Genomic DNA, 23,087 nt, shown 5'->3' on the forward strand with positions numbered 1-23,087 from the left:
TCGCTTCAGCCGTTTTTGTGTTTGGACCCGTACGCGCCCTCTTGACAACGCTGTATCTGCGTACACCTATAATGCATGTGGAATAGATGCATTGATGTACGATGAATCACTATAGCAAGAATGCGCTGGCTGTTGGATGGAATTCTACACGGACAAGGCAGTGGCATGCGCTAAAATCGGCTTCGAGGGGGCAGAACACCACGAAATGCAGGTCTTACGTGACTAGAGATCGCATGACCAACGGATGCTCTCTCACTATAGCTCCTAAGCAAATTGAGCGCAACAAAGAGACGGACGAAATTTCAGAACCACAGCAAGACGGAGTTCAACAAGCTTGCGCACACAAGGTCGACGCAGACGTATACTTTGCGCCGACTCCGGGGCCATCTCGACGACCTAGCAGATACGACAAGGACGACTTCAATTTAAACCGTTCCATTCTTCTGACTAGGCCCGAAAAATGGTTTTCTGCAAGACGAAGTCGGACGAAATTATCTAACTTTCCTGATCTCCCTAATTTTTCTAGACGCATGCAAAATAATCCGTACGGTATGTATCATTGTACTTTCTTGTGTTGTCGTAGTGCTGAAAGTCCTCTGCAGTGGCCACACTTGTCGGTAAATCACGTCTCTGCGCAAACTGGCGTGTCAAATTACCATCAAATCTGCTACAGGAACTCGCACTTTTTAAGGTCGACGAAGTCGCCAGCAGCAGCGCATCGTCTACCGCTCGTGACACTATGACCAGCGAGAGCTATAAATCCGACGTGGATTATGCATATCTTCCTCTGGAACCTGAATCAAAGAAAGACATCGTAGGTGGAGCAACTTATCATATTCTCAAGCGAGAGCATGTTCGGCAGTCAAATTGGAGACACCTAAAATATATACGGAGTATGGCCGGCGTTGCCCCTGAGAAAACCGGCTGGCCCTCAGACATGGCCACATTAATCGAACGGAGGCTACGACGACGACTCGAGATTTCTGCGAGAAATTTGCGGTTAAGTGGAGTATCTGGATTTTACGTCGACCAGAACAAGGCAAATGAAGAGGAGATTGTAATCGCGGAATTGACATGGATATCAACCACTGCAGCCAACGGCAATTTGAAAGACTCAGAATTCGTGTATAATGAGAAGCGCAATATTCCACTGATTCGGTATTTCGTTAATCAACTTTGTGGTTTCGAGACAGCGTCAGTATTACGCGAGTGCTTGACAGACATTGTTCGAAACACGGGCGGGATAGGTGATGTTGTATCATGGCCGAGATCTATTTTTGTTGTAGAAAGTGCTGCCACTAGATCTTTCTTGATGTATTTATGGAGGCTAAGATTGTACATCGGGGATAGAGTTGATTTATAAGCGTGTACGATAACATTTTAGATAACAATAGTGTAGTTCGTATTGTGGGCGATGTGTGTGCTGATGTCTCGCACACCTCAAATATCGGGTGGTGAGACATTTAGGGCTATATTTGCTATCTACCGTTCAATTTGGGAGAGTTACAACGAACCGTCGCCTATGCAATATGAAACCATATGATATTAATATGCACGTCTGAAAGCAGCCTGATTGTTCTGCTTGTCTAATCTAGTATATTCAACGTTCTGCAAATTCTACGTAGCAAGCATTGGCCTTGGGCCGCGTACTATAACGATCGATCATATACATCTTATAAGCCGTTAACACGAGTCGAAGATTTGCTAGAAACGGAAATAGGGTACTTACGCTGTCATCTGTAGTCTCTGCGCCGAGCTTCGCAGTATATTTCGAGAAAATGAACGCTGTAATGAATTTCATGTCTTCCATGGCAAGGCTTGAGATCGTCAGTGTTGATCTAGCACTTACAGAATTGTGGACTTACTTCATTCCAACACACATCCGAATACCAGCACCAAATGTCATAAACGACCTATTCATCCTGTGCAGTGCTTCAGAATCAGATTTAAGCCATCTGTCTGGATCAAATGTCTCTGGGTCAGGGAAAACTGAAGGATCGCGGTGTAGTGTCCACGGCTGCATGGAAATAACTGTTCCACCCGGAATGAAAACGCTTGATGCCTTCGAGCCGTACTCAGATGAGGATGGACTGTACCAATAGCCGCTCGGAGGCACAACGCGAGGCTCGCTTGCAGGGATCGGAGCATACAATCGTAACGTCTCTTGAAGTACAGCTGCAAGATACGGCAGCTTGTCAAGGTCTTTGAAGGCTGGCAGTACAGAGCATGGGCTCTTGCCATCTGATGGCCCGCAAGCAGCTCTAATCTCCGATTTCAGCTTATCCTGGATCTCAGGATGCTTAGCAACGTGCCAACACAAGTAAGTCAACGCAACGGCAGTGGTTTCATGCCCAGCTACAACGTGATCTGCGATCTCACTCGCTGTCTCCAGCTCAGAAAATCCGCCATCAATGAGCTTTTTCGCGGCCGAGTCAGGTGGAAGCCCCGAGCGTCGCAAGTTATCCAAGTTCCATGCATCTGTGAACGTTAGTGCTTCCACAAAAGCCTTTGGAAGTATGTACTTCGCCAGGGAAGGAAGATACGGTCCTATGAACCAGAATTGCGCCTGCACACTATATTTCCCCAGAATCAAGTCCCTTTCGGATACATTCCGAATAAAGTCAGTACCGTGATCGCCACCAAATTGAAATGCCGTAACGACATCCATTGCAATGGATCGAAACAGTTGTAAAATATCAATCGCCTTGCTCTCCTTATGTGACTCCTCGAAATATCTTGCTGCCCGAGCGAGCCTTTCACGAATACATTGCTCCACGCCAGGTGCTGTCACCGCTGTCTTGGAATAAAGCTGATGCATGACGCGTCTCTTTGGAGCATGGACCTGCCTCTCAATTGCGGAGAACGCATTAGTCACGCCGTAGTTGTCGAACAAAAAGTAGAATTGCGACTTGTCGTAGTTGTTAACGTAAATCTGCTTAATACTATTCGGATCAGATAATGAAACTTCATGCGGACTCAATCGCACAAGTGGCCCATATTCTTGATGTAGTTTATGGATCAATCTGTTGCGCCTTTCGAAGTACGTATGGATCAGAATCCACACATCCGTGAAGGTCGTAATTGCAGGTCCTGGAATTTTGGATAATGGTGAACCTGTGAGCAAGCGGAAACCGACAATACCTGCCAGTCCCAATACAAGTATGGCTGCCGCGAACATTGTATCCCGTCAGTTCAAAATTCAGTCGCACTGCGGTTGTTGGATCGGTCGTTACCCATAAATGATGGAGAATCCATCTCGTGCTCGTTGTACTGACTTTCGGACCATTTCGGGCCGCCCGCGTGTGGCGCTATATAATGGCCCAACCTTAGATTATTAGCTGGGGGATTTTGCCAGCGATTAAGCAGAGAAATATTCTTCATTTTGGCATCATATGCTACATTGCAGAAGCTGCCACTGCTACGTTTGTACTAGATCCTGGACAGGCTCATATTTCACCAATGCAAATGCAATTACAAAAATTTAAAACCAAGGGTATGACTTTGCAGATATTGCAATAATGAACAAAAGCCAGGACTTGTTTCAAAATCATACCCAATCATGTCGCCGCATTAACTCCGACGTCACTCATGTATGCTCTCCACCAAATCTAGCGGGATTCCGTATAGCACTGGGGCCGCTCCGTTCAAATAGGTCAAATTACAGATGTCTCTGGCTTTCGCCATCGACTCTCCAATAGCATATGCTGCTGCTGAGACCTTTTTCTTCATCCTATTGCTTGCCATGTCATATAATCCCCATAATCGGAACATTTCATCGGAAAATTTATCTATATCCTTATCTGTAACATCCCATAGATTGGCGACGAGCATGGGACATCCGGCTATAACATAGTTCATCGGAGTGCCCCATGGCTCAAACTCACCAGAACTGTGCAAGGCACCAGAGCTACATCCGAGTAAGAATGTTGCCGCACACTTGTCGAGACATTTGATTTGAGATGGACGTATATACTGCTCTCCTCCCCCGTGTCCAAAGTATCTATAAATTAGCAAAATGTTCTAACATAATACAACCGAAAGTCCTAATACATACAGTACTATATCATTCATGTTTAGGATCGACCTAAACTCCTCTTCAGACGGTGACCGGGCCACTATTCCACTCCATCCATCAAAACTAAGTCATGCTTAGCGCGGTATACGAGGATTATTAGCACAACTTGAGCATACCTGTCAAGCTTGGTCTGAAATAAATTCTGAGTATTGACGAGATCCGTGCTGGGGTTCAGAATGTATGCTCCCTTCCCAACATCAATTCTCTGACCTCGATAGTTCTGCAGAATATTTCTGAGTGAAGATAACGAAGGAAGTCGAGATATGGATTTGCCTCTCAAGCATGGCAACGATTCCCATGGAAACATATGAACGGTCTTGTCCAGTATCAGTACTATATGGTCGATTTTATCAACATCATCCTTCAACGACTCATAATATGTTCGTAAAATCTCTTGCACATCGATAACTATCTGGCGAATAATCAGCACTTGCTAAGGCATTTGACAAATCCGGTACCTACTTGATCCATATCTAGCTCGTCGTAAGCATTGCACTCCCCGTGAAATTGCAAAATATCTAGAACAAAGTATATCAGATCCTCCAGCATCTCCGAATTATCAGTCTCGGCAGGGTCGCCCAAGCCTATAAATAATTCGAGCACTCTCGGGTCGATCTTTACTTCTGGACCCTTCAATCTCGTTCCCTGTCGCGTTCGTACTGCCCTCCGCGTTGGTAGATGTTTTTTAAGTATCGCCATAAAAGAAGTGCTGAACTTGCTTAGCAGATCCCTATTCCGTCCATTATCACTAAGTATACCCTTAAAGCCACCCAACCAGGAATACTCCATATTGGCCAATAGCTCCTTCAATCTCTGGTCTAACGATCGTCGTTCCGCCCACCATTGCTGCTTTTGAGTTTTGGCACCATTCTTAATGTTTCGAGATGCTTGAGCGGTTTCGTTACTTTTCGCGATGATATCTTGCATTTCGGACAACGCATCGCTAAAAGAGAAGGAATCTTCGCCCGCATCGCGGCTGCAATGCCGATTGAGAGGTAGCCTCAGGAGAAAAGGACTCTCGTTTGCTTGGAATCTGGATACGATTAAGTCACCAGAATCTTCACACAGTGCTATAGAGACCGCAGCCCAGTGACGTGGAATAACGTCCACATACTCCTTCTGAAAGGCGTTAAGGTCGAGTACGTTAGAGTGAACAAAGTTGCAATCAAAAATGTCATCTGCAGGGAATGATAATTCATGGGCTGCAGGAACATCTTTCACAAGAGAAAGACCTTTCGAAAGTTCTGTGAGCAAGTCAGCTGAACCATTCCCAGTAATGCCGTTCGCAGGACTACACTAACCAAAGAAGTAGTTTGCAGCAGGACTGTAGGGATCTTCTTTCATTGATCCAATAGCCGATTGCAATAGTAGGACCTGGCCAAGATGCTGTGATATTGTATGTCTCTCATGAACTGAGCATACGCTTGATGTGAAAAAATAGCTCTCCAAGACAAGCTGGCGAGCTTTAGCCAAGATTTTCTGGACGTTGGTGAGATCCTTTTGAGTCGTGCTCAACGGTGGTGTCGAAGTCTTGGTCTTTCTAGCTCTCGTTTGAACCCCGGATGCAGTAGTAGGTGGTGTACAATCCTTCGAAGACTTGCAAGAACTTCTGCTCACACTTGGGATAGATATGGCCGAGTCTTGAAGAACGGTAAAAACGGGGTCACTCTGTAATAGCGAAGTAGCGAATACGAAATGATAGTGGGATTCTGCCATATTCTGCAATGCACGATCCCTCGGAATAGCACTCAATAATGCGGCATCTTGTAACAGTGACTCTGCGTCTTCCCACTCTTCGTGACAGACATGATAGCGGGACTTCAATCTTAGAATTGCGGCTCGTAGTCGGTTGATAGAGAAGAAGTCATCTGTTGCTTTCGCTGTTGATTTCGGTTTCTTGACGGTGCTAATTGTTAACTGCGATAGCATATCTTCCAATGTTTCGTTATGGGTTGTCGTCGATGAATCGGAGAGAGCGGCTAACAGTGTACTTTCAGCTGCTACATACCTCTCATATTCCTGCCCTTCAGCGCTCCTATTCTGATAATACCTCGAAAGCGCCTTTTCCAGTTGGATTTTGTGCATATGATTCTCGTCCAGAATATTATCGTTAATCGCTGTAGATAGCAGCTCGTTTGCCTTCGTTAGATTACCAGAACGACAGTAAAACTCTCCAAGTAGGACGCGGTAATATGACAGTAAAGTGTGTGAGCGTAACGATAGAATGAGTTTTAGAGCTTCAGTCAGGTAGAACTCGGTTTCTCGCACCATACCCTGATAGTCATAAATTGCAGCAAGCTGTGCGTGCGAACGTACAAGGGACTAGAGACAAATAAGCGATGACTCATGTCGGCAGCAATGACAACATACCAGCGCAGACGACCACACGTCTGGAACAGAATAATCGATTTCTGCAGATACCCGGTCTCTGCCACCCGATCTCCGGCTCCTTTGGAAGATTAATTTATTGTATATTTTAATTGCAGTCTTAGCGTAGGACAACGCCTCTTTGGGACAGCCCTATCATCCGTTAGCACCTTTAGCATACAGCAAATTTTGAGTATAGCTCGCGTACATATTCCATTGCTAATAGTGAGATTGTATAGTGAATTTCAGCTAATATATGCATATTGGATGTGAACGTGTAGTGACTTTCAGGTTTAGATCCATCGTCAGTCTGGTCATATTCCGGTTCGTCGCAATTTTTCCGAACTCTCGCCATCTTTTCTTTAGCCTTCTCCAAGTTCCCGACACTGATGAAATACTCTATCTCCGCCACATATATCATCATAATATCATCCTCAGAGACTTCAGAATTCTTCGATAGCTTCCGGGAGAGCCTTAAATACTCAGCCACTCGCCCAGAGTATCCCAGTCCTAAGTAAGACTTAGCTAAGGCAATGCTACACCGCAAGCGTAGTTGAGTGCTGGCCCCATCAGCAATTTTCTGAAGGCAATGTAAAATAAGAACTTGAGATTTGATGTTCCCCCTTAGTTCCAAAAAGTCGCTCAGCATCTCTGCAAGAACGTTAGTATGGCAACTTCATCATACCGGGGCAAGGGCACATACGCAGATTCGACAATAGCGCATCTCTGTCAACAACAACGGCCTCTAGATCTTTTGTTTGTATCAGGTCATGCCATAGCTGGACTGAGTTGTTTAACGTAACTGAATTTTGCAGATTTTGCTGATACTCTAAAACTGAGATATATAGCGAGCACGATGCTATCAGATCCTCTGTATAACTAGCCAGTCCTGTGTCCTCCTGATAATCCTACATGGCTTAGTAACTTCGCGACCTTCTGAGCAAAGTAGACACGTACCCCTCCCTGAAGTCGGTATACGACATTCTCTGCTGTCTTTAAAGCTTGTTCCTTACTATTTTTTTCGGCTGCCAAAGGTAGAACAGAGACCACAGCTCTGTACAGTATAGCGTATTAGCAACACAGTCATTAGCAATCCGGAGACGTTGAAGATACCTTCCATATCGTATTGGGTACTTCTCTCCGTAAATCTCATGGAGTAGAAGGATAAGATCTTCGATTAGCCGATGCGTTGCGGCTTTTCGAACGGCCACTAATATTCGCAAGATCCATTCAAGTATGATACCCTCGCATTCTACCTCGAGATCAAAACGAAAAGGAAGTTTACTATCGTCAATGCATTGCATGGAAATATTGACATACATCGTCAAAAGCCGATCGATTTCTGGGAACTTTGACACGATCGTACTGAGTGACGCGATTTTTGATGCTGTAGCGGTAAGATCTTCCGCACACTCTTTCACAGCGATAGTAATAGTCTCGTGTAATACAGCCGAGGCTTCCTGCAAATTCTTTAATTCGACATGGGCGACTGCCAGCCTTTCAAGCTTCTTTAATAGTGTTGACGTCTGCTCAGTATTTATGAAGTGTCTTTGCAGGTCAATTGACGTTCGCCACATTAAAACCGCGTCCGACTTGCAAGATGTCCGCCATAGTGCGATGCCGTAATTGTAGAAGGTATTAGCAATATAAATACCACATTTGCCATCCTCAAGCAAAATAGAGGCGTCCATACAGCTATGTAGGCGCGGTATGACTGAGGAATCGTCGATATTTTGTACTATGGATTTGGCGAACGCGACACAGTTCTCAAGTATTCGAGTTGCAACCTTCTTGAAGATAGACGACGAGATCTGCAGGGTGTAGCGTGTTAGTCTCAGTGGCTCGTACAATGTTGTAAAGTCGAGCTAACCTGTGCCTTATAGTGCAGTATAAACGATAAAAGCCCGAAAGCCAAATCCTGACTCCTTTCTGCCAGAATTTTGACTGCTGTCCGTCTTAGTAAGTCAATTTCCACCACAAGCCTTTCAAAATCTGATGGAACCATTGGGCCATCCAACATAACTCTCGGCAGGAAATCATCAATATTCGGCAAGGTCTTTCTAGATTCCATAGCTGTCCGAGTGTAGGTAACAAAATGGACTGCCCGATTGTAGATTCCAAGACCGTAAGGCTGGGCCTTTTGCGCAAACACGCCGACTTGGACTTGAACTGTGCGGAGCTCGCTCTAGCATCACAGCTTCGTTAGTCTATCACATTTACAATATCAAATGTAATACTTACTTTCACCGCCATTGTCCAGCAGTGTTGGTCCAGTAGATCCTGATGTACTAAATGCTCTATTGTCAACTGCAATGAAGTGAGCTGATCCTCATGTCGCGGAAGCTGAATGCAGAAGTATACCACTACTAAGCGTTATTTTGGTATTGGTCAGCAGTGATCTGGCCAAATAATTCAATAGAATCGATATTCTCGTTTGCAAAGCAGGCATTAGTTTAGAATAAAGTTCAAGGGGCGTAAATATTTACTTTTGGTGCGGCTCAGATGTAGTCAGCTCACTAAAGCCAAAACACATCGTAGGCTTACCAGGGTAGCTAATCCGTGCGATTGACATCCGTAATTCATATTAATGCTGTGCCCAAAGGAACAGCAGGTCTACGAAAGGTGGTCGATTAAGGATATCTTGAGGCTTTAGGTATCAAACAGTTGAACAGACAACAAAATTCCTGGCGGATTTTTAACTTGAAATTGGATCTGAAAATGGCACTCGCGCCTATGTAACCTCCTGAGACACTAACTGACGATTGACATCCCTTTTGTTGCGTATGCAGTAGCCGCACTCACGTATCGCTAGAAACGGCAATGCCCACCAGTCCAAGTATTGGTGACTGCATTAACTCAGCTGCAGGAATATCAAATCGTTCGTATATATCATAAATGGTCCAGTTATCTCATACTTATCGTTATAGTAGCTGCGATACAAGAATAATTAGTCCAATCTGGCCCCTAGCACCCAAACTCCGTTTGCCATGCAATTAATCTAACTATAAACAGTAATGCGCTCATGCGACATCGAATTCCTCATCTACATCGTCATCAAAGACGGATTGCTTTACTTCTTCTATACTCGTTGATGTCAATGATGCACCATGTAAAGTGTGTATCTGTCTGGCCCGTCGTTCAAATACTTCAGCTGATGACTCCGGTAGCTCGTCAACCACAGTGGCTGGATTTCCCGCGACAACAGAAAATGGCGGAATACACGCCGTAGGTGGTATGACCGTCCCGTCAAGCACTAGAACGCAATCTTTAAGTATAGCAAACTTCCCGACCACACAGTTGGAGCCGATGCTGACATACGAGCCAATGGCAGCTGCTTCGATAATGCTATTTGCGCCAATCGAGACATAATTTCCGATTTTCAGGGGATAATACACTAAGGACCTTCGGGTTGTTAGACTTTTGTTCTAATATATAGAAGGGAGCCACGAACCCTTTGTAAATTTTGGACGGCGGTCTAATCACTACTCCTTTCTCCAGAAAATTGTATCGTCCGATGTTCACTGACGCTGCCGCAGAGCCGGATGCTGAAGCGCTCGACGGACGGTGCAGATCACCACGTACTACGCATTCTGGTAATATTGTCGAGCGGCCGCCCAGAAGGATGTGCTGAGATCCAAGGATGACTGCTTTTCTTGATATCCGATTGCCAGACTCCTAGTATCAATAAGCACGGTGTGGCCGTGTGGTGTGGTGCCCACCAACCAACATACCGTCTCAATGTATTCTCCACGTGTTTGACGACGGGACATCGCATAATCAGTAAACTGGATTAGTAACTCAGATACCGGCAATGACAGTAGATGACTGGCTGTGTGGGAGGGTAGGCCTGATTATTACAATCACTCGCTCTGTCTGAGGCTCGTGGATAGCTGAACGCGTCTAAGCAGTACTGTACCCTCACTGGTGACGGACCAACCAATGTAAATCTATTAAAGGCTTACTTGGCCGATTACACTCGGTGCAGAATTTTCCGGTACATCGTATCTAGTAGTAAGGCCAATTTGTCAATCGCTATTTGTCTTCTCCTAAGCAGCTCGGATGTGGGTGGCCGAAGCTCAGCTCAATTACTGGATTGTAGGTCCCGAAATGGAATGTAGTTCCCGGCCAAGGCTGGAGATTTTCAGGGTTTATCAACGATCTCGTACTGCACCACAATCTCATTATTACAGTTAAATCGCCACAATCACAGATCAGGCCGGTAGCATAATATGGTCGTTTCGACATTAGAAGGGCGTGACCACACCAAAACTGGAGCGCAATCCCTTTGGAACAGTCGACCAGAGGGGATTGTAAAACGGATTATTGAAGCGGTTTCGTCATTGCCGACCACCGTTAACCAGTCATATTTTTGGCGGAGTTGCCGAAAACAGGAAACTCGAGTGACTATCACCGCATCTCGGGAACATAGCACCATAATTGAAGAATTGAACTAGCACGCTCAGGGACCCCTCTGCCAAATTTTCGTTGAATTTAATCACCAAAACTCTAAAAATTGCCCTTAACGTATTTCACGGGCGAACCGGTCAAACGGGCGAGAACCGGTCACAATCCAAAACACGGTAATGGGTAAAATTCCACCGCAAAACACTATTCTGGGTCCCGTCCTTCAGCTCACCAGCATCCAAAATGCCTTCTGCTTACAATCAGACGCTGTCGTAGTAAAATAGCTATCAATTTGAACTGCTAGATTGACCAATTTAATTCTGTTGCGGTTGATTTTGATATGAAATCTTGATATGAAATCTTCTATTTTGACGGTGTGGTGGTGAATTTTGACCGGTTCGCCCGTGTGACTGGTTCGCCCGTGAATACGTTAATCAGAACGGACAACGATAATGAAAGGCTGGGTTAGGGTAATCCTGGCCAGACCAACGAAATAGCCCAAGCCGGACTAAAACTTATAAACCACCGTACCAACCTCCACGTTCTGAAGTTGTCCGTCATCGGCAATCACATTCCCTCTGCCATAAATCGCTATGTCCACGGAAGGCAAGACAATTACCTGCAAAGCTGCTATTGCTTGGGGTCCCGGTATGTGTGAGTTCGTGTCTTATCGGATTACTGGGTCTGTGTGTTTGTAACGTTCTGGTTCTTTCGACGACAGCGAGACTTCCCCGCTGTCCATGGACACAATTCGTCACAATTGACCCATAAATATCTAATATCCGGACATATTTGATCGATGTGTCGGACATGCTCTAATGGATTGAAATAGGCGAGGAGCTTTCTGTTGAGGATGTTGAGGTTCTTCCTCCACGGGCCCATGAGGTTCGTATTAAGATATACTACACCGGAGTCTGTCACACAGATGCGTACACGCTCTCCGGCAAAGACCCGGAAGGTGCTTTTCCAGTGATCCTTGGACATGAGGGTGCTGGTATTGTCGAGTCCGTCGGTGTGGGCGTAACTTCCGTCAAGGCCGGCGACCACGTCGTCGCGCTCTACACTCCAGAGTGTCGTGAGTGCAAGTTCTGCAAGTCTGGTAAGACCAACTTGTGCGGAAAGATCCGCGCCACCCAAGGCCAGGGTCTGATGCCTGACGGAACCACTCGTTTCCGTGCTCGTGGCAAGGATATTCTCCACTTCATGGGAACCTCCACTTTCTCCCAATACACTGTTGTCGCTGATATCTCCGTCGTCGCCGTCAACCCTGAGGCTGCTATGGACCGGACCTGCCTTCTCGGCTGTGGTATCACTACTGGCTACGGTGCGGCGACCATCACTGCCAAGATCCAGGAAGGCGACAACGTTGCCATCTTCGGCGCTGGCTGTGTCGGTCTCTCCGTCATTCAGGGTGCTGTGCAGAAGAAGGCTGGCAAGATAATTGTTGTCGATGTCAACGACTCGAAGGAGGAGTGGGCAAGGAAATTCGGCGCAACTGACTTCGTTAACCCGACTAAGCTTTCGCGACCCATCACTGAGGAACTCATCGCCATGACCGACGGAGGATGCGATTACACATTCGATTGCACCGGTAATGTTCAGGTTATGCGTGCTGCGCTCGAGTCTTGTCACAAGGGCTGGGGTGAGTGCATTATCATTGGCGTCGCCGCTGCTGGTCAGGAGATATCTACTCGTCCATTCCAGCTGGTTACCGGTAGAGTCTGGCGAGGATGCGCTTTCGGTGGCGTAAAGGGCAGAACTCAGCTTCCTGGCCTTGTTGAAGAGTATATGGAGAACAAGATCAAGGTTGATGAGTTCATCACCCACCGTTTCCCACTTGCTGATATTAACTCGGCTTTCTCTGCTATGAAGTCGGGAGACTGCATTCGTGCTGTTGTCGACACCGATTAGACATGTGCAATGTCGTGTAAAAGTGTATAGTTATTTGGATGTATATAGCGTAAAAAAACTAATAATGTTTTGCATTGAGCTATTGTGTACCTCATGACTGCTACCCATCAACCCCTGTCTACTTACTGGATTCAGTGAGTACATAGTCATTGTCGCAAGCGCATCGTTGTTTAAACCTATGGACTTTGAGGAGTCGGAACGGAGCTACTCAAACGAATGCGTTTATTTTACACTTTGGTCAGTATAGTCGGCCGAACCACAGACCAATATCAGAGAGGAACTTACATTTCGTCACAAATCTATTTGTGCCTTGACTTAATCTACTTGGATAACTCATAAGCCATATCTTCTTACTCCTTGACAAAAATACTTTGAAACAGCATTAATAGTTGGGACTTACCTCGAGAACCTAGAACCTTAGTGTTAGTGTGTGTGTGTGATCTCTTGGGGTAAGGGCACTAGCAAACTCCCAGCGAAATTTTTCTCTGGACTTTTAAGAATCATTCCCGTCAATATTCTCGATTCTCCTAAAAGTACCTACGCTGATTAGTGCATCATGGTTTCAGTTCGTCGTCGCAGGAAACAGAAATCTTCGCTGCCAAAGGTAACCCGCAGACAGAATGATAAGCAGCGCAAGGTGCGGATAAAGTCGAACGCCATAATCGCCGCTAATTGGGATGAAAAACTGACCCTTTCGCAAAAGTATGCTCTACTGTGTTTGTCCTCGTATTACAAAACCCAATTTATTAGTATAATTTGCTAACGAATAAATAGTTACAAGAAGCTGGGGTTAACTTCCAAACTTAGCAGACCAACAGGTGGAATCCAGAAAGACCTCAAACCCGCAACAGGTGCGGGCCCAGTCGCGCCTGCCGTCCCTACTAGAGCTCTTGAGTCAGATGCTACTGTTCCGTCTAATGCCGTAACCGAAGCGAAGATTGTTCGCGATGCTGAGACTGGTGCAATTATTCGGATCGAGGAAGTGAAACGAACCGAATTCGACGAGATAGAGACCCCGCATGCGCCATCTGCCACAACCGACGTTGTACGACAGCTGGAGGAATACGCTGCTCGCGGTGAACGAAAACATGACCGACTTCAATCTGAGCGAGAGGATACTTGGATTGGGGAGCTGGTTAAGAAGCATGGTGATGACTACGAGGCTATGATGAAGGATCGCAATTTAAACGTTTGGCAGCAAAGCGCCGGAGACATCCGACGGCGTGTCGAGAAGTGGAGGAAGCGTGGCGGCAGTGCTTAGATAAGTGACGATTTGAGTGGCTATTAACTGGGTTTGTGGGTTCGGTGTTTTATCGTGTTCTTGTCAGCGATTTTGTATCATGGGCGTAAGGCCCATGCGTTTGCATAGTGCACTCAAGCATGAATTGGAGCATTACAGTTCATAGATATCATATAGATTGCAGGAACTAAGATCAGTTAGGTCATATGTATTGTTAATCGATTAAATGGGACGATAAAATTAAAGAAAGCACATGCAGATTTTACACTTCGCAGAACGCTCCATATGCTACGAGCTTATCCTCCGTGCCAACATATTCAACCGCTGTACCAGCACCAACGAAGAAAACGAAACCTGGCTCGGCGGCCAGAGTCTTTCCACCTTTGACACCAATAGTGCCCTTGCCGTTTGTGACTACTACAACAGTCGGACCTTCAAGGCCGTGAATGGTCTCCTTTTGGCCCTTGTCAACCTCAGTTTTCAGGACCGCGAATTCTGGAATGGGAGGGTCGTAGAGATAGACCACGCCATCGCCACTGGCGCGATCGAACGATGCGGGCTTCATCTTTTGCTCCTCGACTGGAGCACACTCATACGTGAGCATCTCGACCAGATTTTTGACATCTTTGAACTTCGGCGTGAATCCAGCTCGGACGACATTGTCACTAGCAGCCATGCACTCTATGATGTCTCCAGAGATATACGCGTGAGGATCCTTGGCCTTCAAGAAGATGGCCTCGCCAGCTTTGAGGGTAACGTAATTGAGCAAGAAAACTCCACAGAAAAGGCCAATATCTAATGGAAACTGAGAGTTAAGTCGTAGTAGTAGGTCCGCCAATGCTTCGTCGCCGTAGACCCCTGCGAACGAGCCCTTTTCCTTCTGCACCCGCGCTACGAGCTTTTCTGCCTCGCTTCTAATAGCAGAATCCGGAGCAGTCATGACACCTTCAAAGAGCTTCTGGAGATAGGACTTATTGACTGTCTCGTCCTGTTCAGTTTGAGGCTCGCCGATGACGCCGTCAATGAATGCTTTTGCGACCTCGTCTGGCATGACACTTCGGAACTCCGGTACAGTCTCTAAGAATCCCTTGATCTCCTTCACTGGCCTAAAGCCGCAGAATCCTTCAAAATTATTCAAGGCAATGGCCATTTCAGGCTTGTGATTATCGTCAGGGTAGTTCTTCGGATCATTCGCGTGGAGAATTTTCGCAAGGGACTTGTCGGGATGTGCTTGAATTGAGAGCACTTTCTGGATTGAAAGAACCTTAAAGAGGAACGGAAGGTTGTCGGATCCACTATCAAACTTAGTCGCGACTGCAGTTCCCACGAGGGAAGAATCCTTGTCTAGAATGTCGTGGAGAGTTACCTGGGTCTTCAGGTTTCTCGAAGGGACGGAGGGGTGAGTGCCCATCCATAGCTACCCAATATTAGGCTATGACCTCAAAATTGCGTTAAGTAAGACATACTTCGGCATATGGAGTTTTGTCGCCAATCTCGAAAGTGGGATCAGTGGCGGCAGCAAACTGCGCGACAGAACTGCTCTTGCCGAGCTTGCCCCAGTCGTATTTCTGGGCACCTTCGAGCTATTAGTATGAGCTAGAGCAAGAAGTATTCACTGGCATGAATTGAAGAAGTGGTAACAGTTGTAGTGTACGTACCGCATTGTAATTGGAAAAGAACGGACATTGTCACCTGCAAATACAAGACGACGAGAAGATTAACCCGAGCGCGCGCAATTGATTCGCAATTGCTAAAAACGAACTGATTTAAGCAGGAACTGATCGAAAGTAGGGGTACACACAGTAGACCACACCTTCACGTTGGAGACACAAGGAGAAGAAAGGACGATGAGATCTCAACTAGATTAACGAGCTGTCGCGTTAGCTACACCTTTTTGGCTGCATTGTAGCTTGCTGCCGTTTTCGGACGTGCTGCACGCACGGCCACGCCAGACCTCGAGCCGCGCGACACAGTATTGTGTGACAAGTGGCTTTTGTGTGGCTGAATAAACCTACACGTGTGGGCAACAGTGCTCTCGTAATTCGTCACTGAAAAAAGTTTACACAGAGCGAGAAAGATCTTGAGTGGAAGCTGCATTTAGTGATCTCGACGACGATTTCGCTGCCGGCTGGTTTCATTCAGCTACTCGCAGTCGCGACATATCACACGTGTGAGCTACTTCTTTGTCGTCCATATCTGCTTGAGAAGCCTCCGGCAGTATCGGTAATTGCTATTGACATTACTATCACTGACCCAAGTTCAGAGCAAAGATATTTGTTAATAGGATTAGTCCTGGAGTCGGCATCGCCTCAGGAACCCACAAGGAATGTTTATTGAGGTGGGACAAGATACTATTCGGACTTCGGCAACAATGTCTAACTCCACGCGCCACAGATAAAGTCGCATTTTACAACCTGGTGATATGTAATTCAGCTATCATCTTCGTATAGCATATATGAAGATCAGCGATCACTATCCGAGATTAATGATCACTATATGCACATATTGTGTCGTCCTACATGGCATGCCGAAATGCCTGACTCATACGAGCCAGTATGTTCAACCACCAGAGCAATCACTCAGCCTAAAAATTAGCTGCTTGATTTGGCTGATGATATCGATCCGAATTCGATCGGAACGGATCCGCTGTGTCCTCTTCGCTCATTGCCAATCTTGCTGTGCCATATGGTGAGGTTCGACTAGTGTCTCTATGACGTTTCCTTAGATATATGCGCGAAATGATATACGCGACAATGCCCAGAACAATGGCCCCTCCGACGCCGACCACGACACCAATCACTATTCGGCTCTGAGACGACGATAAGCCACCACCATTGTCTCCGTTATCTGAGCTGCTGGTAGACGAGGATGCCTTTGTTGGCGTCGGACTTGAGGCTGATACGGATGAGTCGGTCGAGCTGGTGAAGATGGTTGAAATCGCTTGGGCAATAGCTGATCCGGATACAGTGACGAAGATCGTAGTGACATGAGCAGATTCGGAGGCGGTACTTGCAATTGTTGAGGATGACGTGGAGAGCGCTTGCTCGGTTGTTGATGTAAAAGCTGACTCTGTCGTCACGACCGCCGTAGCCGATTCGGACCCAGACTCTTCAGACACATCTGAAATAGTGGCTGTGCGCCTCACTGAGGGTGAGATTGAACTTGTGACGGAGGCAGCGCTGTTCTCTAGCGTACTGTTGGAATGTACCACCCCTTGTTTCATTACGTTCACATAGGCTGTCGCGACTGGAAGAAGCGATAGTACACTCAATAGCAGAAAATACCTGCTTAATGCTGATACGATGTCCATATTTGGTTGGTGAATCATGCGTAAATAGCGAGCGAGAGCAAATGTGCAGAAATGCAGGTATTAGAGAAACTGTCTGCTGCGAACTTCTAAATATAACTCTATTGAGCGTAGTTAAATGGCTCAAGTACCAATGGCCTATTAGGTCAACTTCCGCAATGACGCCTTGGTTTTCAATTGCTGTGGATACAGCCCTTTCTCATACGGAGCATGAGAACGCAAACGGTAGTGAGTGAGGAAAATGTTCCTATCTACAACAACTAGATGGGCTCTCGAATGAGACCTTGGACCCCTTGTCAAATGCCCAGACAATCTCCAAAGTCCCAACTAAACTTTGAGTTTAATTTAGGACAGTGCGTCATATGGGTCTTGATAGGTTATAGCGCCATCATTTTTAATACTCTCGAACTCGCGCTTCAGTTCGAAAGATTCAACTGCTATAGAGTCTGGCAAACTCGAAACTGTCGTGGATATGTATTAGAACGCACAATCCTACCCTGCTCGTAATTATCTCTCATACCGCTTTACCTGTTGGGGAATTTTGAAAGCTACTCCGCCGAATTAAGGTTGCCGCGCCGAGTTTTTGACTTTTTGGCTCTTGGTAGTGTGATCATCAGCGGTCATATCCCTTACCTACAAAATTTTCTTTTCTGGCCTATCGCGGATACCCGACTGTCAACATAGAAACATAACCAACAAATGTTTTAGATCAGTCCACTTGGACTACCAGTTACGGGCGTGTTTATTACAGATCATAGGAGCGTCGACCCTTGATTGCATCCTCGCACTGCATCAATCACATTTTCACCATGATCACTATACAAGAACAGCTATTCTCTGCAATGGCTGCCGCTGCTTCAACCTCGGCCAAAGCTGCGTACCAGACGATAGATTACGGTTTAAATCCCACACCTGCGCTACCAGTCGATGAAGGCAACCAGTCGTTCCGGCTCACTCTTTCCGGAATTTTAGGATCAATCAGTATTGCTTGCTGGGTGGTATTACTAGTCCCTCAGCTGATAGATCAGTGGAAATTGAAATCGTATGTTGATGCTTATGAGAACTCTGTGAGTAGCTGTACGTGATATTACTGGTGACTAATCGTTTGTAATTTAGGTCAGAAGGTGTTTCGCTTCTTTTTCTCACAGCTTGGTTTCTAGGCGACCTAGCGAATCTTTTGGGCGCGCTATGGGCACATTTATTGCGCAACGTTGTGCTGCTCGCAGTATGGTTCGTGTTTGCAGATGCGCTCGAGCTGTCGTCGGCGATTTACTATCGGTTCTTGCACCATAAATCAAGTTACGGCCGTCGATCACATCCGAATGAGGACGTCACGGAATGTCCTGTCGACGAAGACGAAGCGGAGTTCACCGCTGACAACGTTCCATTGTTGAGTAACAGCCTCTCGACGTCCGCCGCTCCGATATTGGAAGGTAATCCGCCTGTTGCTGCCTTGCCGTTGCGCAAAACTCCTAACAAATGGGTCCACTTTGGTGTCCCAATATTGGCAGTGTGCCTCGCTGGCTTCATTGGCTATATATTTTCTTCTAATGACGACAGTAACGACGTCAACGATCGCAACGACGATGGTCTTGCCCTGGGCCCGCAGATCTTGGGATATATATCTGCGCTGCTCTACCTTAGTGCTCGGATCCCCCAAATCATTCAAAATTACAAGAAGCGTTCTGTCCATGGTCTGTCGCTTCTTTTCTTCATATACTCAACCATGGGAAATGTTACCTACGCGTTTCAGATCATTCTCTACAGCAGCGACAGAGGATATATTTTGCTGAATCTTTCGTGGCTCCTAGGGTCTTTGGGAACCGTGTTCCAAGATGCCATTATTTTCGCACAGTTTTACATGTATCGAGAACGGCCAAAGACCCACAGCGCGAGCCAAATCCTATCGGAAGCAAACGATACACCTATCTGAGTACCGGCATGATCGGACATTGATAGGAGTGGGTACTTCATGCCGTGCCTTTCGTGGTGGGAGATAGGTTAGGAGTCTACTTAAGATAGTGGGAGATATATTCGGAATAATGCATTCATAGTACCGGTCTTGGGTTTCTTCATCTATGGGGTTCTAAAGGGTTTGGACTTTATCCGGTTTATAGATTAAATTTAATGTTCTTAATGGTGGATTCATTGGCATTCCTATATACCTTTCTAGGTTGGGGTATCTAAGATGACATGATGACCGATGCCGAGAATTATTTATATTTTTTACCCACGGCCATAGCAGAAGTACTGACGACATGTGGTGTACTCTAAACTCGACAACCTCACATTCCCCTGACAGGAGCTAGAACAAATTATGATAAGGGCAAAAATTATAAAATTGGACTATATATACAGCCGCCATATATCGTATTCTCAACCCAATACACCATATTAATTTTTTGTTTTATGACCAACTCCACTGAACTTTTCTGTTGACCGCTTAGTCGAACAGTCCGAATCCTAGTTTACAATTAGCACCCGATCATAGCTCACTAAAAGAAAGTACATACCCATGTCGTCGTCAGACTCCTCCTTCTCCTCCTCCTTCTCCTCAACAGCCTCCTCTTCGGCAACCTCGGCGGCAGCAGCACCCGCAGCAGGAGCACCGGCAGCAGGAGCAGAACCGGCAGCACCAACGTTGGTAAGGAGATCCTTGATGTCCTTGCCCTCAAGAGCCTTGGCGAACAAGCTAGCCCAAATCTATTATTAATTCATCGACGTAAGTCACGATTCCATCGAACCATCCAAAACTTGCATGAACTGTAAGTACGTACAGGCTCAACCTCGACACCGGCAGCCTTTGTCAGCGAAAGGAGCTTGTCGGAAGTGATCTCAACCTCAGCATCGGCAAGGATGAGGGCGGCTATATTCAGATCGCGTCAGCTCTTGGTCGTGAATAGGTGACAATAAATGCAGCTCCTCATATTATGCCAAGCAGGCTACCATAATTAAACACACCAAAGGAGATTTACACACCGTATGAAATAGCAGTCTCGGACATAATGATATGTGGGCGTAAACTTGTGCTGTGTGCAGTTGGATGATGCAAGTCAATCAAGGCTTCAGCGATGTCGAATTTTGGTGATGCTACCCATCGCGAAGGCCAGACCTCTAAGCGTGCTCCCGGTGTGGCTCATAGCAGTCACGCACCGAGGTAGGGTTGAGCCCTGCATCCCTTGTCCGGGTAACTAAAGATTCATGGCTTGAGAACGACATTGCCAAGCCGCACGACGTTGATATGGCAACTGGTAGATGATTGTTTGTTTATGAACGTAATTGCAGACCACCGCAGCTGCCTCTGTACAGCCGTCCGGTCGGGATCAAAACCATTCCAAATACACTCCTCAAGATGGAAATAACGGCTAGACCTCCCTCACCCACGAAGAAGTATTACATTAAACCACCACCGCCGCTCTCCCCAGCCTCGGGAATGCCTGTGAGTGCGCGTCCAAGTTCTCGAGCATCCGTTTCACCTCGTCCATCGACTCCAGCAAGGCCATCAAGCTCTATGAAATTAAATACAGCAGTACCTCAATCTAATCGTACTCCTGCTGTTCCTGCAAATACACCCGTATCAAGGCCTTCTAGTCCTGTGAAAACAACTGGATCAACTAACCACTCTATGTCGACGTCAGCTTCGGCAGCTCTGCGCGTACCAGATCGCTTTCAGTCACCGACAAAATTGTCGCCCTCACCAAAGCATCTTCTCTCGCGCCCGCGTTCACAGCTTCGTCGACCTGCCTCTGTCGCGGTACTACGGGACCAGTCTGATCTCGAGTCTAACCAATCACCTTCGAATCCAAGTTCTCCACGGCTTCGCCCAGTAAGCAGTCTTGGCGTTATGTCCCCGTCACAGCAGCTGTTAAGGCAATCTGCAAGCTTACATGGGCGTACCGCCTCAGTCTCAAGCAAATTCTCTACAGATTCCTTGGTTGGGCAAGGCAATGTACGTGTCCTGGTTAGAGCCCGACCATTCCTTCAGAGAGAGATTGATGCAGAGTGTAAATGTCTTCTCTCAATGGATCAATCACTTGGTACTACTACGCTCTATCGTACCGATGACATTGATCGCAGCGATGACGGCTTGTCAGACTCGGGAACACTGCTATCACGTCGCGCTAGAGATGTCAAGGAATTTGCATTCGATGAGTCTATGTGGTCTGTTGATCGCATGACCAAAAACACGCAGTTCGTTGATCAAGACCTATTATATGACAAAGTGGGCCGTGAATTCCTTGATCACTCTTTCGAAGGTTATCACACATGTATTTTGGCATACGGCCAAACTGGCGCCGGAAAGTCGTACACGATGAACGGAACAGACGAGGAGCCTGGTCTTATTCCCCGGACATGCTATGACCTCTTTCGAAGGATTGAGAAGATGACCACTGCGACTATGACGTTTACAGTTAAGATCTCCTACTTTGAGATTTACAACGAGCATGTGTATGACTTGCTACTGCCTGTGATCACGGATCCGCCAACTCCGCTGAAGGTCCGAGAGTCGCCTGTGGATGGGCCGTACGTGAAGGACCTTACGACGCACTCAGTTCGCAGCTACGCCGAGGTTGAAAAGTATCTTAAGCTGGGCAATAAGCAGCGCGCGACCGCTGCTACAAATATGAACGCCACGTCCAGTCGATCTCATGCAGTGTTTACGATCGCACTGAAAAAGATTGAGAGCGATCCAATAATGGATGAAACAACAGAAGAAACCAATTCTCGCATCCGGTTCGTCGACCTTGCAGGATCAGAACGTGCTAACTCGACTGGTGCCACCGGTACAAGATTAAGAGAAGGTGCGAACATTAATAAGAGTTTGACGACATTAGGAAGGGTCATTAGCATCCTGGCAGAATCTACATTAGGTAGCAAAAAGCGCGACGTCGTCCCATATCGAGACTCGACATTGACTTGGCTGTTGAAAGACAATCTGGGGGGAAACAGCAAGACAGCTATGATCGCGTGTATCTCGCCCTGCGATTACGAGGAGACTCTGTCCACTCTAAGATACGCTAGCCAGGCGAAACATATTCGTACGCGCGCTGTCGTCAACCAGGATTTCATTTCTGCTGTGGAGAGAGATCAGAAACTCGTGGAGATGCAAGTGACAATTAATAAGTTGCAAGATACATTGGCGCAAAACTCGAGCACACACAAGCAGCAAACGGATGCTCAAGTACTGGAATTGGAGAAGTTCAGAAAAGTGATACGTTATTATGAAGACAAAGCCGAAGTAGAGGGTGCGTATTAGCGTCATATTCTTTGTTGCAGATAACTAACCGGCGTTGCAGAGGCCAAGCGACGTGCAATCATGCAAGAGAACGAAACCGTTAAACGCCATAATCGGTTAATCACGGAACACATAAAAGATATGCGCAGTGAAGCTACAGAGTCTATGAAAATTCCGGACAGTTACATGAAAGAATGGTACTCAATAATGCAAGACACGGTCAAATTCCGCATGGCGCTTTCCGCTGATACTTCGCGCTTGTTGTCGAACGGCCGTGAGTTGTCTATTCTGCGGACTGTACAGGTGAAGTGAAAGGCATTCTGAGTTTGTCTTATATAATTGTTTGGAATTTTGGGTCTTGATCGTTATGGATATGGTGTGATTAAGTTTGGATGGCACTTGGACATGATGAACTGTTTTAGATACGGAATCTGAATTTGGCAATGACTAAACATACGTTCGTGAACAATTACCATGTCCAATAAAACCGTTTCTGTAGCTCATGCTTGCATTTAGCTAGAGCAACACGCGCGCAATCATTCAGGAC

The 23,087-nt window shown here is 46.5% G+C and overlaps 11 protein-coding genes across 11 annotated transcripts; 5 read left to right on the forward strand and 6 right to left on the reverse strand.

The window, feature by feature from the left end:
* Positions 1-101: 101 nt before the first annotated feature.
* On the forward strand, positions 102-1,363 carry POJ06DRAFT_238476 (uncharacterized protein; the record flags this gene model as incomplete). The annotated part of the gene is made up of 2 exons (XM_056185993.1): positions 102-549; positions 603-1,363. The coding sequence occupies 2 exons, from the start codon at positions 102-104 to the stop codon at positions 1,361-1,363; spliced, it is 1,209 nt and encodes a 402-aa protein (XP_056043161.1).
* POJ06DRAFT_115281 (cytochrome P450) lies at positions 1,339-3,379 on the reverse strand. The gene is made up of 3 exons (XM_056184147.1): positions 1,866-3,379; positions 1,730-1,817; positions 1,339-1,672 (listed from the first exon to the last, which is right to left on the reverse strand). The coding sequence occupies exons 1-3, from the start codon at positions 3,176-3,178 to the stop codon at positions 1,601-1,603; spliced, it is 1,473 nt and encodes a 490-aa protein (XP_056043162.1). The 5' UTR covers positions 3,179-3,379; the 3' UTR covers positions 1,339-1,600.
* A 26-nt stretch (positions 3,380-3,405) lies between these two features.
* POJ06DRAFT_254299 (peptidase family C50-domain-containing protein) lies at positions 3,406-8,869 on the reverse strand (the record flags this gene model as incomplete). Its single annotated transcript, XM_056187757.1, has 12 exons — positions 8,684-8,869; positions 8,313-8,627; positions 7,556-8,253; positions 7,400-7,496; positions 7,146-7,350; positions 6,651-7,093; positions 6,446-6,595; positions 5,377-6,397; positions 4,538-5,319; positions 4,192-4,487; positions 4,055-4,138; positions 3,406-4,000 (listed from the first exon to the last, which is right to left on the reverse strand). Coding segments are annotated over exons 1-12 (4,517 nt in total), but the record flags the coding sequence as incomplete, so codon positions are not given.
* Positions 8,870-9,462: 593 nt separating this feature from the next.
* Positions 9,463-10,117, reverse strand: POJ06DRAFT_198132 (trimeric LpxA-like protein; the record flags this gene model as incomplete). The annotated part of the gene is made up of 2 exons (XM_056185095.1): positions 9,463-9,844; positions 9,894-10,117. Coding segments are annotated over 2 exons (606 nt in total), but the record flags the coding sequence as incomplete, so codon positions are not given.
* Positions 10,118-11,376: 1,259 nt separating this feature from the next.
* POJ06DRAFT_254302 (chaperonin 10-like protein) lies at positions 11,377-12,867 on the forward strand. Its single transcript, XM_056187758.1, has 2 exons — positions 11,377-11,494; positions 11,679-12,867. Exons 1-2 carry the CDS (start codon positions 11,440-11,442, stop codon positions 12,755-12,757), a joined length of 1,134 nt encoding a protein of 377 aa, XP_056043165.1. The 5' UTR covers positions 11,377-11,439; the 3' UTR covers positions 12,758-12,867.
* A 387-nt stretch (positions 12,868-13,254) lies between these two features.
* On the forward strand, positions 13,255-14,186 carry POJ06DRAFT_301588 (ribosome biogenesis protein Nop16). Its single transcript, XM_056190736.1, has 2 exons — positions 13,255-13,459; positions 13,532-14,186. The coding sequence occupies exons 1-2, from the start codon at positions 13,314-13,316 to the stop codon at positions 14,016-14,018; spliced, it is 633 nt and encodes a 210-aa protein (XP_056043166.1). The 5' UTR covers positions 13,255-13,313; the 3' UTR covers positions 14,019-14,186.
* POJ06DRAFT_115551 (mannose-6-phosphate isomerase) lies at positions 14,082-15,782 on the reverse strand. The gene is made up of 3 exons (XM_056184149.1): positions 15,656-15,782; positions 15,464-15,573; positions 14,082-15,414 (listed from the first exon to the last, which is right to left on the reverse strand). The coding sequence occupies exons 1-3, from the start codon at positions 15,681-15,683 to the stop codon at positions 14,260-14,262; spliced, it is 1,293 nt and encodes a 430-aa protein (XP_056043167.1). The 5' UTR covers positions 15,684-15,782; the 3' UTR covers positions 14,082-14,259.
* Positions 15,783-16,581: 799 nt separating this feature from the next.
* On the reverse strand, positions 16,582-17,307 carry POJ06DRAFT_268601 (uncharacterized protein; the record flags this gene model as incomplete). The annotated part of the gene is made up of 1 exon (XM_056189321.1): positions 16,582-17,307. The coding sequence occupies one exon, from the start codon at positions 17,305-17,307 to the stop codon at positions 16,582-16,584; it is 726 nt and encodes a 241-aa protein (XP_056043168.1).
* Positions 17,308-17,919: 612 nt separating this feature from the next.
* On the forward strand, positions 17,920-19,314 carry POJ06DRAFT_115618 (PQ loop repeat-domain-containing protein). Its single transcript, XM_056184150.1, has 2 exons — positions 17,920-18,346; positions 18,421-19,314. The coding sequence occupies exons 1-2, from the start codon at positions 18,114-18,116 to the stop codon at positions 19,235-19,237; spliced, it is 1,050 nt and encodes a 349-aa protein (XP_056043169.1). The 5' UTR covers positions 17,920-18,113; the 3' UTR covers positions 19,238-19,314.
* Positions 19,315-19,747: 433 nt separating this feature from the next.
* Positions 19,748-20,308, reverse strand: POJ06DRAFT_238484 (ribosomal protein 60S; the record flags this gene model as incomplete). Its single annotated transcript, XM_056185994.1, has 4 exons — positions 19,748-19,767; positions 19,818-20,007; positions 20,082-20,170; positions 20,284-20,308. 4 exons carry the CDS (start codon positions 20,306-20,308, stop codon positions 19,748-19,750), a joined length of 324 nt encoding a protein of 107 aa, XP_056043170.1.
* Positions 20,309-20,620: 312 nt separating this feature from the next.
* Positions 20,621-23,017, forward strand: POJ06DRAFT_115632 (P-loop containing nucleoside triphosphate hydrolase protein). Its single transcript, XM_056184151.1, has 2 exons — positions 20,621-22,550; positions 22,602-23,017. The coding sequence occupies exons 1-2, from the start codon at positions 20,657-20,659 to the stop codon at positions 22,850-22,852; spliced, it is 2,145 nt and encodes a 714-aa protein (XP_056043171.1). The 5' UTR covers positions 20,621-20,656; the 3' UTR covers positions 22,853-23,017.
* Positions 23,018-23,087: the final 70 nt, after the last annotated feature.

This window comes from Lipomyces tetrasporus (assembly GCF_029532465.1).
Source record: "Lipomyces tetrasporus strain NRRL Y-64009 chromosome Unknown POJ06scaffold_6, whole genome shotgun sequence".
Lineage (NCBI taxonomy): Eukaryota > Fungi > Ascomycota > Lipomycetes > Lipomycetales > Lipomycetaceae > Lipomyces > Lipomyces tetrasporus.